The sequence below is a fragment of the Arvicanthis niloticus genome, chromosome 4 (genome assembly GCF_011762505.2).
Source record: "Arvicanthis niloticus isolate mArvNil1 chromosome 4, mArvNil1.pat.X, whole genome shotgun sequence".
In the NCBI taxonomy this organism is placed as follows: domain Eukaryota; kingdom Metazoa; phylum Chordata; class Mammalia; order Rodentia; family Muridae; genus Arvicanthis; species Arvicanthis niloticus.
In genome coordinates this window covers 55,587,351-55,601,087 of record NC_047661.1, presented here as the reverse complement: position 1 = coordinate 55,601,087, position 13,737 = coordinate 55,587,351, and the positions used below count along the sequence as shown (strand labels likewise).

At 36.2% G+C, this 13,737-nt stretch overlaps 1 protein-coding gene across 16 annotated transcripts in view; it reads left to right on the top strand.

The window, feature by feature from the left end:
- Nucleotides 1–8,301, top strand: part of Zbbx (zinc finger B-box domain containing) — a 124,260-nt gene extending 115,959 nt beyond the window's left edge. For 15 of the 16 annotated variants that reach the window (XM_076932528.1, XM_076932521.1, XM_076932526.1 and 12 more), the window contains one exon: nt 510–769. In XM_076932528.1, the coding sequence (XP_076788643.1) occupies nt 510–636 (127 nt within the window). In that variant the 3' untranslated portion in view covers nt 637–769. Of the gene's footprint in view, nt 1–509; nt 770–8,280 lie in introns of those variants that run through there. The other variant, XM_076932518.1, reaches the window with a different exon arrangement.
- Nucleotides 8,302–13,737: the final 5,436 nt, after the last annotated feature.

The window sequence follows — 13,737 nt, the reverse complement described above, 5'->3', positions numbered from 1 at the left end:
CTCACTCACTCACTCACTCACTCACTCACTCACTCACTCAAACTAGTAAACAAAAATCAAAATCAAAACAGAACAAAAACAAAAAAATCCTCAAGGCAACTAGGGTCATTGAATTTTAGCTTTTGTTTATCTTGAATGATTATCCATATCCTCCTACTTTACTGTACATAATGGAATGATTGATCTGAATGTCTGCTCATTAGGATTCTGTTAAGCAGCCAATATCATGATGATGACCCGAGGCTCTCCAGGTTTTAGTACCTCCTCGAAAATTATCAGGGAAAGACAGTACTAGAGCCCATAAAAATCTTTTTCTTTTGGTATGATTGTAGGTTTGTTTCTTAGAAACAGGAAAACGGTGAGAATTTCTCATCATGAAGTGCTTTAAACTTATGGTGCCATTCAGCCTGCTTCTAATGACTTTAACCTATGTAGTATAGATCATAAGACAAAGGAGAGCTGAAACTTGGTGCCATATTCTGTGTATTGATCCTCTAATGCCTTTTCAGCTCTTCTGGAAGAAATACTGAAATGCATCCTTTGCTGTCACTTGGGGATTACAGTACAGATGAGGAAGAGGAAGATTTTCTTGACAAGCAACATGTCATTACACTACCATGGGCAAAGAGGGTTTAACAGTTCATTACTTTTCCATTCTGTACTGAGAATAAACCAAACAAGTGAGTGATTAACTTGTGCAGGTATTGGAGATTATTAATGACTCTGATGTTTCAAAGCTTCTAAACTAATAAAGATTAGTGATGTTATACTCTTAAGGTCTTTTTCTTCCAGAAAACATATTGCATGTCAAAAACTCATCTATATTACAGATTACACTGGTAATGGGTAAACCTATGTCAATGAAACTTACCATTGGACAGAACCAGCTTGTGTTTAAGCTAATTGATATTTCTTACTCAATTATGTTTGACATGACTATGTCAAAAAGTGTATTCTCTATGGCCATGTCATCACAGTGTTATCAACTGAGCTTAAAATTACAGTGCTTTTTGACATTGCATAATGACAGCTATGGTAACTTCTCAAGCTGATGCAAGCAGGAAAAGAAAGACCTAAAATAAAGTAGATAGACGATTTGTCCTAATTCCAGTACATTTTCAAAAAAAGACCTCAAAGCATTTTACTTTGAGATGGTGAATGAACTGGAAGATTTTATGTGCCAGCTCAACTAGTCTGCAGAGTTCAGGCACTGTTACAAATTAGTGTCTAGGACACTAATTTTTGACAAAAGTAGCAGTTTCATGATTAAACATTGAGTAAACATCTGGATAATGTAGGTGGGCCTTATACATAATTTAAAAATAAAAATAAATAATTTCCTCTAAAGGCGATGAAATTCTACCCTCAGGCTCTCTTTGGCAAGAGAGTCACCCATTGTTCTTCTTTGGGTCTCCAATTGGCCCAGCAGAAATTTGGAGTTAATAGTATAACTGTGTAAATTGATCCTTCTTTTACTGCCTCACCTCAGCCTCTCTCTCTGTGTGTCTCTCTCTGTCTCTGTCTCTCTCTCTCTTTCATACACACACACACACACACACAAAACATTCATATGAATGCTCTATTACCACCTACATTGTCCTTATATATCTAAATGTCTCCAATGTAGGTTATTTGATAGGTGGTCAGTCACTATTGTTGTTTATTTCTTGTTTTCCCCTTAGTTCCAAATCTTGGTTTTGGTGGGTGATTAAGATTTTTTACATAGTACTGCAATCAACATATTTAAGAAATGGTACAAACAGACATGGAAGGTAGTATAGTGGTTGACATTTTCTGTAGTGTCAGAGGAGTTTACGCTGACTTTTGGACTTTGTCGTTTTAAGAAAAAAAATGTTTATGTTTGGTTGTACTTCTACTAAATATATCATACTGAAGATTCAAATTCTTTTGTTATTCTGTTATTCTGGGTAGTATCCCTTTATACAAGACTGATGGGACTACTGTGTCATTTTATCATTGCCATTTTCACTATAGGGCCAATAAATTTAACTGGAATCCAGACATAAACTCTCATACGCTATAAAGTAATGATATAGAGTATATACTTTCTATTAATGCTAAAATATAACTCACTAAATATGATTAAATTGCATAGAAAATAAGCAATCAGGAAAGCCAGTCATATTTTGTAGAAGAAAAAAAGATACTTTCAAATGAATGTGATTACACAGAATTTTAAAAAGTAATTTCACTTTATATGATTTTATTGAGAGATTAATTTTTTACTTTATTGAAAATAGATTTTTTTAAATGAAAAACAAATTTTCATTTTATATTCTATCTCCAGTTTCCCCTCCCTCATCCCCTCCCATTCCCTTATTCTCACCTCTGAGTAATGTGAGGTGTAGACTCCCTCTTCTCATATGCCATGTATCTAAAGATGGACCAGTCACAGATTTACCCCAGCACATCTTGTAGGCAGGAAAATTGTAGGTTGAAGGCTTGAGTCTGAGTTGGTGTCTCAGTCCTTGTACTGGAATTCTTGCCTGGTTACCGATGGCCAGTTCATCCTCTGTCTGCCCCATTTCTTTTTTTTTTTTTCCCGAAAACACTTTATATCAGTATTTGTATATTCATACATACTTATACATATATGCATATATACATACATATGTGAAAAATAATTAAATAAGATGTATTTGAACAGTATTGGGGGTTGGAAAGAGTGGGAGGAAGGAGAGAAAGAAAAAATTATGTAAATACAGTGCTCATATATGAAATTCTCAAAAAGGAATCCATTTTTAAAAAAATGTTCAACAGATTAAATTGCATTTTACAATATGAAAATAAATATGACCTATAATTATGTTGAAGGACATTTTAACTCACTACAAACTTTGAAATTTAAAATGAAATCAATAAAAATTATTTTATCCAGCATACTAACAAAAACCACAATAACATTTTATAATTCAAAGTATTTCTGAGAACAAGAAAATGGATTGTCAGAAGCTAAGTCAGCAGAGCCATGGGTACACTGTGTGTCATTTCTTTTCTTTTCATTTTTTTTTGTCTTTTTATTATTTTCAAATCATAATTTTTACTTTTTAACACAGGAGTTATAAACATGAAAATGCAGGATGTGGGGAAGGGGGTGACACAGGAGCATAGATGCTCAGGGGTAGTACAGATATCTTTCAGAACAGGGTATCAGCTGGGTGAAGGTTCAGGGGTCAGGTCACTATGACTCTGCCTATGCTTCACTTGTCCTTATCTAATTCGGTACTATCAGCCAAGGCTGCCTATTTACAAGGTCTATGACTACTCAGGCTGGTAGATTTCAACAAAAGGTGCCTGTTTGCAATAGTTTAAAGCCCTCTGTTTCAGTGTTTTTTTCCATAGAGACCCAAGACTTTGTGTTAACAGGCATGTAAGTCAGGCCTATTGCTGATTTTAGGCTTATGGCTGATTTTAGGCCTTCAGTGTATAAGCAGGGCTGCCCCTGACATCTCCTCCCTTCTCCAAGTATAGAAGGGCTGTGGCGATTCTAATCTTGCCAAGGCGGGGGATAGAGGCCTGACCTCCAGTAATTAAAGGGGACTTTGTAATGGCTCCAGTCATCTGCCCCATTTCTAAGAGTCTTAGCCAGGATCACCATTATTAATTTTGGGGAGTTACCATTGCCCTAGGTTTCTAGTTCATCCTATACATAGATGCTTCTCCACTTCAGATTTCAGTTCTCTTTTTCAATACTTTCTCTCTTAGTCCTATCTTCACTTGATTCCTCCTGTTCAACAAGGCCTCTCCCACCTAGTTTCCTCCCCTGCCATACCAGTGATGTCTACTTTATTTCCTCCTCTCAATGAAATGTAAGTCCTCCCCCTTTTTGAGCCACCCTTGTTACTTAGCTTCTTTGGGGCTGTGAATTTTAGCATGGTTATCTTTTACTTTGTGGCTAAAATCCACTTATAAGAGAATACACATCTTATTTGACTTTCTGTTATACTCACACAGGATGATCTTTTCTAGTTCCATCCATTTGTTTGCAAATTACATGATATCATTGTTTTTAATAGCTCAGTAATTTTGGAGCCTAGGATTAGCCAAGCAATGACCATACAGACACCAGTCTCAAATATGATAAAAGTTTATTGAGCACATTATTCAAATTGATCAGTCAGGACCACAAAAAGGACCTAGGAGCCTAAATATGGTGCCACTCTGTTTTCAGTGCAGGCATTTTATGGAAAAAAAATAGACTTAAATATTTAAAAGGCAGGCAAGAAAGTGGTATAATATTTTTAGCTAACTAAACAAAGTATTATCAGCTAACCTTTAAGCTGATTGGTACTAGGTGAAGTAAGAGGGTGGTGGACAATTAGTATACAGGGGAATTTCAGAATATTGAGATAACAGAGTATAAGTAATTTAACCATAACTTTTTGGCTCATCAGTAACATTCTTTAATGTTAGTTAAAGTAATAAATTGTAAAAAGTAGATGAACCTAGTTTCATCTTATAAGCAACATAGAGCCTGAATACAAAATGGCTAGTTATATCAGACCCTATCTAATAGTCTAATGTGTAAATGTGTCACATTTTCTTTATTCATTCTTTGGCTAAGGAAGACCTTGGTTGTGTATACTTTCTAGCTCTTATAGAATAAAGCATTTATGACCATAGGTGATGGAGTGTTCTTGTGGTCTGGTGGGGCTTTGAATATTTCCCTTAGAGGTTAGAGCAATATATCTGGGTATTGGGGTAGATTGATTGCCAACTTTCTGGGAAATTGTCAGTAAATGTTTCTTATTTCCTTAGATGCCAAATCTAACTTGGCCATGTAAATGGCAGTATGATATGGTTTCCTTCTCCTGGAACAGATCTAGCAAAGCATGGGCATCCATGAGTGTTGATGGTTGCTCTGGTGCTGTGGTAGTAAGGCTTGTTTGTAAAACAATTTACATATTTTATGTTCCTTCTTTGATGAACATATTTTATGTTCCTCCTTTGAGGAACATATTTTATGTTCCTCCCTTTCTGCCAAGGTTAATGACTCCATGATAATCAGAGAAAGCACAAATCTGGGAGGCGAGGGCATGTCCATGTCTCAGCAAAATGGTAGAATATTATGAACCTCAGGATATTCTTGAAAGCTGTTGGAAAGGATACTGAAAACCTGAGTTCAAAAATATATAGTTTCTCAACTATGCAAAATATAAGGATACAATGTGAATTTTATAAGGAGCTTCACAGATCTATAGAAATAGAGACTGTCTAGAGATCTCCAAAGAAAGCAGAACATAGAACAGTCTGGAAAAGCTGTCTCTGGCAGAACATAGACTGACAGCTTGTAACTCATCATTTGAATTTCAGTCATTTGTTTCTTGCCTGGCAAACACTCATTCTCTCTGAGTACCTTTCCAAGCTGAGTTTGGTCCTTGACACTCAGATGAACAAATAAGATGAGATGAAAACACACAGCTTAGGCTGAGGCCAGAGCACTTCTTTCTCTGTTCTAACTATTCCTAGGCTTAAGCCTGGAATCTTCCAAGCTGACTGATTCAATATAGCTTCTCTCTGCTTATGCAAAACTTGTTCTGCTTTTCCTCTTACTAATTTTTGCAGTATGTTTTAATTTTCTGGCTTCTTCTCATTCTGTCTTCACCTCTGTCTAGTTTGTCCTCTGCAAACTGTTATTGTAATACTGCCATACACAAAAACCACCACACATCTTCTCTCTTGCTTTCTTAAGTAGCCTCTTTCTTGTGCTGTTCTTGTGTGAGTTGGGCATATCCTATCACTGACTAATTCTGTCAAATCTTTCTCTGATTTGTCACTTTGTCTGTCCCTCAGTTAGAATTCACTTTCAAATATGGCTGCTTTATTCTACAAACTAATTTTACCTTCACTGTTATGGATTACAAGTATGTACTAGGAGCATGTTTGTATTCCAACCAGATTATATAAATGGAAAAGTTCTTTGGATGTGATTCCTTACCAAAACAACCATGTTGTTCAACCAAATTTCCTTTCTAACAAAAAAAAATATTTCTAAAGTGGTTGAACCAATTTACAGTCCCATCAGTTTTGGAAGAGTGTTGCCCTTGCTCCACAACTTTGCTCCAGTGAGCTAATGAGCTGTCACTTGTGTTGACCTTAGCCATTCTGCCAAGGGTAAAATGAAATCTCAGGGACATACTGATTTACATTTCCTTGATGGCTAAGGATGCTCAACATTTCTTTGAGTGCTTTTCAGCCACTAAAGATTTTTCTATGGAATATTCTCTGTTTAGGTCTGTACCTCCTTTTTAAATTGCAATATTTGGTTTGTTGATGTCTAGTTTCTTGAGTTCTTTATATATTTTGGATGTCAGTACTCTGTCAGATGTGGGTAGATGAAGGCATAGTTGTTTAAGAGTACAACATATCCTAGCTACATGTTCTCCTTCTTCTAGTCTTCTTCCAGTTTCTTCCTACTTTCCCTCAAATCCAGATCCACCCACATTTTTAGCTCATTAGAAACAAGCAGGCTTTTAAGTGGTAATAACAAAATACATCAAAACAGGACAAAACAAGCAAACAGAAGGAAAGAAGACCAAGAAAAGACACAAGAAACACACACCAAAAAAAGGGCATTCATTTGCACACTTAGGAATCCCATAAAAACACAAAACTAGAAGCCATAATGTATGTGTTATTATTAACCTATAGGTTGAAAAAGAATAATACAAATTTTAAAAATATAAAATTAAAAAAAGCAAAGAAAAAATTCTGACATGACATTTCAAGACAATAAATCTCCAAAAAAAAATGTTGCTGAATTTGTTTTCTATTGGCCATTTACTTCAGGGCATGTAACCTACATTTAAGTGAAGTTTATTTCCTAAGTGGGACTTCCTTGGAGAAAATTTGATACAATTTTTATCAAAATTCCAACAGTTTTTCACAGGTTTAAAAAAAAAACAATTTTTAACTTCATATGAAAATACAAGAAACCCTGAGTAACTAAAACAATTTGGAATAATCAAAGAGCTTCTAGATCTATTACTACCCTGACTGAAAATTATACTTTAGAGATAATAAAAACCAAATGATATTGGCAAAGAAACAGACATGTTGATCAAGAAAATTAAATTGAAAAATAATACTTAAATCCAATCACTTATTCACACCTGACTTTTGATAAAAAAGCCAAAAATATGCACTAAAATTACAACATCAGTAAGTTGTACTGGTCAAAATGAATGTCTGTATATAGAACAGAAATAGCTCTATATTTATCACCCTGCATGAAACAACTCTAAAAGGAACAAAGACCTCAAGATAAAACCAGACACACTGAACCAGATGCATGAGAAAGTACAGGATAGCTCTGGACTAACTGGCACAGAAAAAGGCTTTCTGAAGATAACACTATTATCACAGGTGCTAAGATAAAAAAATTAATAAAGAAGGCTTCATGAAACTGAGAAGTTTCTGCATGACAAAGGATACCATTGCAGGCTACATCATGGGACAGATTTTTTACTAACTATATATTTGATAGAGACCTAATGCCAAAAATATATAAAGAACTCAAGAAAATACCATCAGTGTCTGTAGTTATTCCTCCTTTTCATTTACATCTCTAAATTTGTTAATTTGGATCAGCCCTCTCTGCCTTTTAATTTGGATAAGAACTTTTCAGTGTTATTGATTTTATCATATAAGCAATTCTGTTTCATTGATTCTTTGTATTATATTATATTATATTATTGTTTGTTTTTATTTCAACCCTGAGTTTGATTTTTCTTGCCATCAATTCCTTTTGGGTATGATTTATGATCTTAACTTATGAACATGAGATGTCTCCAAAATTTTAATGTAGGCACTTATTGCAGTGAACTTACATTTTGAACTACCTTCATTGTGTCCTGAAGTGGAAATGTTTGGTTTCTTTGGAATCTCAGTTGTGTCATGTGATGTTTTTCTGGAAACTGTCTTATGAGAGGATGTTTTTACTGAAGCTGACAATATCGGAGGATGTTTTGCTGAGAACAGACACTTGGTGCTTTTCTGAAAGCAGCCTGGAAAAGGGGTGTGTGATCTTTTGCTAGGGAAGATGCTTGAGAGAACATGTGATGTTTAGACTGTGTATAACTATCACCCGACAGACAGTAGATGATGCTGTGTAGCATTGGTATGCCTTCCTATTCTTTGCTGGTCATCAGTTATTATGGCTTCATAGAGAGAAAAACCACCAATGAACTTCTAGTGATGTGCTGGTGGCTTCTTGCTGTGGATTAGGGCTGATTGGCAAAACCTCATGTTTTCTTCTAGATTGAATTGCCATGAACTGGACTGATAATATTCTGACAAATGAAGATTGATTTGCTCCAAAAAGCCTATTTCTAACCAGATTTATATCCTTCTTTGATCTATTAAAGATTTCTTTTCACTACCTCTGGTGGGTGGTGAGCTAGAAGTGAGGTTAAAGCATTTAAGAACCCTTATTAAAAGTAAGTTTTGAAAAATCTAGGCCTACATTGACCCATAAGTTTAGGTATGTTTTTTTTCATTATCATTAAGTTCTAAAGAGTCTTTAATGTCTAATTTTTTCCTTGACCCTTTTTATTTCAGGAGTGAGTTGTTCAGTTTCTATGAATTTGTAAGCTTTCTGTTGTCTATGCTGTTGTTAAAAGCCAGCTTTAACCAATGGTGGTCAGAGAGTTTGAATGGTATTATTTCCAGTCTTTCTCTGTTTAGTTCGTGTTATGGCTTGTTTATCAGTGGGAGTGGGTTATTAAATTTATGCATTATCACTGTAAGAGGGCCAATGTATGACTTAAGCCATACTAGTGTTTCTTTTTGTAAACATGGGTGGTCTTGTGTTGGTACAGTGATGTTAAGAACTAAAGTATGCTCTTTGAGTGCATACATTTTCCTTCAATGAGAATATACTGTACTTGTCTATATCTTATTAGTTATGATTTGAAGTCTATTTTGTCAAGAATTTGTCAGTATTGCTAAATTAGCTTGCTTCATGGGTCCAATTTGCTTATAACTTTTCCCATCATTTTACCCTCAGGTGATATCTATTCTTGATCTTTATTTTTGTGAATTGTACATTTTTTATTGGATATATTATTTACATTTCAGATGCCATCCCCTTTCCAAATTTCCACTCCCTAGCAAACCCCTATACCATCCCCCCTTCTCCTTTTTGCTTTTATACATTTTTTAAATGTTAATCAAAGGCTTTATAAGTTTGGTAATGCTCAATTACAAGATGCCGATACAATCAGAAGTGTAACCCAATACCCAACCTAGATATATCAACTATCTTTGACTGGTGGAGACATGTGAACATTCCACTCCATGTTCCTACCCCCCCCCCTTTTCACCTAGCTCCTCCTCTTCTTACTACTCCTCTTTCTCTCTTTACTCCTCCCACCTTAGCTTTTCCTACATATCACCCTTCCTGTTAAAATGAAACTTTTCTCTTAAAATACAATTAGAGCATAACTATACCAATTTGTTTCAGTGGGGTACAAGATAGACTTAATACCCAGTCCATCATTTTGCTCACTAACAAGTACCTCTGTCATCCCTCCCAACTAAAAGACTTAGTTCTGAACCTGGCTTTTTTTCTTGGCTTTAGAATGAATGTCAGCTGAAACCATCCTCTCAAATCTTTTCTCTCAAAGTAAATAGCCAGGATTGGCTATGAAGACTATAAGTCTTCAACCCCATCAGAAATCCAGAATGACTGAGTTAACTATAATTGTGGGAAGCACAAAGCATAGCTTCTAAAACTTAGCCAATTTATAGAGACTGCTGAACGCCTGGACAGTCCCTATACTACAAAAGGTTGGAGCATCTGATCTTCAGCCTTCTGGCCTAGGGTCATCTGACAGACCTAGTGATGCAGAATTATTAAGGGCTGATTACTCTGTCTTGGCAGATATAATCAGTCAACTATTCTGCAAATGTGTCCTTTTCTGGACAGTGATTTGTCTGTAGATGACAAGAGGCAATTCTTGTCTAGTGGATCTCTCACCACAAGTGAAGTAACTCCAAAGATGCTCAGTTTCTTCTTAGAATACAAGACAGGAATGCTGTCAGGAGCAGACAGGTCTCTAATCAAACTGAACATTAATACAGAAATGTGTGTAATGTCAATTCTGTGGACTTCTGATGTTTTGAAAACCAACTATCCATGTAAGGCAATCTGGACTGTTTTCTGTTTAACTCCTCTCACCTATTTTTAAATAAAATATAGAAATCACCCTAACAATAAACTCAGAGCCATGAATTTGCTATAGGCCTTAATTTACAGGCTAACCATCTCAAATCAGTTAGAAAAGTTAAAGAAGGACTGGGTCTAAGCCTTGTATTCTTAAATGTGTTATATAGGCATAATGCTAATGACAGTAACAATATTCATCTCACTTTTATATCAATAAGAATCTCATACCAATAAAAACCTTAAATTTGAAATCAAAATAATTTTGTGCTATTTAAGAAATTATAACTTCATCTTAATAATAATTATACTTATTTCTACCAATAGGTTATGGCTATGCAATAAATCCTAGCTAATCCTCCCTGTTCCAACAAAACCACAACTTTTCTCTAGAAAGACAGCCCAATATTAAGGACCCAGTCCCCAAGCCCAGGAAATAGGGGCGCTGACTCTTCACTAACTTCTTCAAGCTGATTATGGACATCGAGATATTAGAAGAGGGGCAGGAGGAAGAGTAAATTGATAAGCTTTTGATGTTGTGTCTTCACTGCATCCAGCTGAAATATCAGGACATCAGAGGTTCAAGCAGGTCTGCTCAGCTTTCTTGATGAGTAGATACACCAAGGTTGTGTATTCTGCAATATATAATTCTCAAAACAAATGTTAGTATCAACATAATTTTTTGTTTAAATTCTGGAATCTAGTCTTGTGGCAGCCTACCTCTGTCATGTCTGATTTATTTAATTCTGGGAGTTTCTATGAGGGTGTTCTCCCACCATCCTCCCATTCCCACCTCCCTGCCCTCAAATTCCCCAAAACTATGGTATCCAAACTTTCAGGCACCAAGGCCATCCACTTCCACTGATGCCTAACCCCTTACCCCATTTTCCCTTCTCCAATTACTATGAGGATGTGCTCCCACCATCCTCCCATTCCTGCCTCCCTGCTCTCGAAAATCCCCAACACTAGGGAATCCAAATTTTCAGGCACCAAGGCAGTTCACTTTCACTGATGTCTGACAAGACCACCCTCAACTACATATACAGGTAGAGCCATGAGTCCCTCCCTTTGTGTTCTCAGGCTGACGATTTTAGAATGGCTACTCCAGCTTGTTTCTTAGGACCATTTGCTTGAAAAATTGTTTTCCAGCGTTTTACTCTAAGATAAAGTCTGTCTTTATCACTGAGGTGGGTTTCCTGTATGCAGCAAAATGCTAGGTCCTATTTACGTATCCAGTCAATTAGCCTATAAGTCTTTTAATTGAGGAATTGAGTCCATTAATGTTAAGAGATATTAAGGACCAGTGATTGTTGCTTCCTGTTATTTTTGTTATTAGAGGTGGAATTATCTTTGTGTGGCTATCTTCTTTTGGAATTGTTGGAAGAGGATTACTTTCTTGCTCTTTCTAGGGTATAATTTCTCTCCTTGTATTGGAGCTTTCCTGCTATTATCCTTTGTAAAGCTGGGTTTGTGGAAATATATTGTGTAAATTTGGTTTTGTCATGGAATCTCTTGGTTTCTCCATCTATGGTAATTGAGAGTTTTGCTTGGCATAGTAGCCTGGGCTGGCATTTGTGATCTCTTAGGGTCTGTATGACATCTGTTCAGCATTTTTTAGCTTTTATAGTATCTCGTGAGAAGTCTGGTGTAATTCTTATAGTTTATGCTTTTATATGTTACTAGGCCTTTTCCCTTACTGCATTTAATATTCTTTGTTTAGTGCAATTGGTGTTTTGATTATTATGTGATGGGATTTATTTCTTTTTTGGTCTAGTCTATTTGGGGTTCTGTAGGCTTCTTGTATGTTTATGGGAATCTCGTTCTTTAGGGAAGTTTTCTTCTATAATTTTGTTGAAGATATTTATTGGCCCTTTAAGTTGTGAATCTTCACTCTCATCTATACCTATTATCCTTACGTTTGGTCTTCTCATTTTGTCCTGGATTTCCTGGATGTTTTGTGTTAAAAACTCTTTGCATTTTGCATTTTCTTTGACAGTTGTGTCAATATTTTCTATGGTATCTTCTTCACCTGAGATTCTCTCTCCTATCTCTTGTATTCTGTTGGTGATGCTTGCGTCTGTGACTCCTGATTTCTTTCCTAGGATTTCTATCTGCAGGTTAGTCTCCCTTTGTGATTTCATTATTTTTTCTACTTCCAGTTTTATGTCCTGGATGGTTTTGTTCAATTCCTTCACCTGTTTGGTTGTGTTCTCTTGTGCACTATCTAGTATGTAGGAGTGTTCATTGGCTTCATAATGCCTGGTAGGTAATACTTCCAGGTTGTTGCCAGGTTTCTGCTTAGAATGTGTATTGGGTACTGATGTTTAGGAACAGAAATTGGCCAAAAGCTAGGATTGGGGATGAGTATAGGGCTGATTTGGCCCATGATCTTCCAGAAGAGGAAGTAATACAGCATGATCCATCAAAATCTGCTTGGTCTCCTAGGAAGGAGCATAGATAGTGAAGTAGAAAGTGAGGTCAAGACAATACCACATAGTCTGCTACAGATCTGGTGATGGGTGTGGCAGATTTTATTTGGATGAGACGAGAAAGAGTGAAGTCTGAGGCTTGCCTTCCTGCTTAGTTAGCTTTCTTGCTTCTCTGACAGGCTTGTCTGGTTGTTTGCAAGGTATTCACCTGCTGTAGTTGGTAGCTGGGACAATTGGATGAGAAAGAAGGAGTTGAAGGAAAAGATCTGCTGGACATGGGAGCTGGGAGAAATGGAAAGCCTCAGCATATCATTTGCCTCAGAGCTCAGGGTAAACTAGGGGTTGGAAGGTGACTGGATTTGGAGGAACTGAGGGAAAGGAGACAATTTGCTAAAAGCCTACCTCCTTGAGCAGTAATTTTAATTTTTCTCTTGACATGTCTGTTTTCACAATTCCATAGACACAGCATTGTGTCATCTCCAAATCATCATAGTTTATTTAAATATCTCTTTTGGCATCTCTCCTGCTGCCACCAGCCCTCTGAATTTTGGTATATGTAGACAAATATGTTTTGTTCCTTTATCTACTAACATAGAAAAGTGTTCTTTTTAGCATGTTAGCTCAGGCTTGAGGATTTTGACTGTTCTTGTCAGCCTTTTCCAAAGATATTATTTTTATTGAAGAAAAAACTGTTCCTCCAGGTATAATTTCTAAGATTTGGGTGGTTTTCTAGGGAAATAAAAGTGATTCTTCATTCATGTCAGAGTTGTCCCTACCCTATTCCTTTCATGTTGTCAGCCATGGTATTAATTTTTTATGTACTTGTTTCAAGATGCTGCATTAACATTTTCCCGGAGCTACATGAGCAAATGTCTGTTCTCCTCATATAAAGTTCTATCCAATGTGAGGCACCAATAACAGTTCTATCAGAGTTCAACTTTATAAAACCCCCAGTTTATTTACCTACAGATCATGGGTGAAGGTTTACTCACAGACTTGTGGATGACCTGAAAGCAGTCTCATCACAGCAAAATCTCGTATTATCATGGATGCAGTCCTTATGGAAGCTGCATCCTGAAGTTCTTCCTTTTAGAATAATCTCCCATGGCCTGTTGTCATATA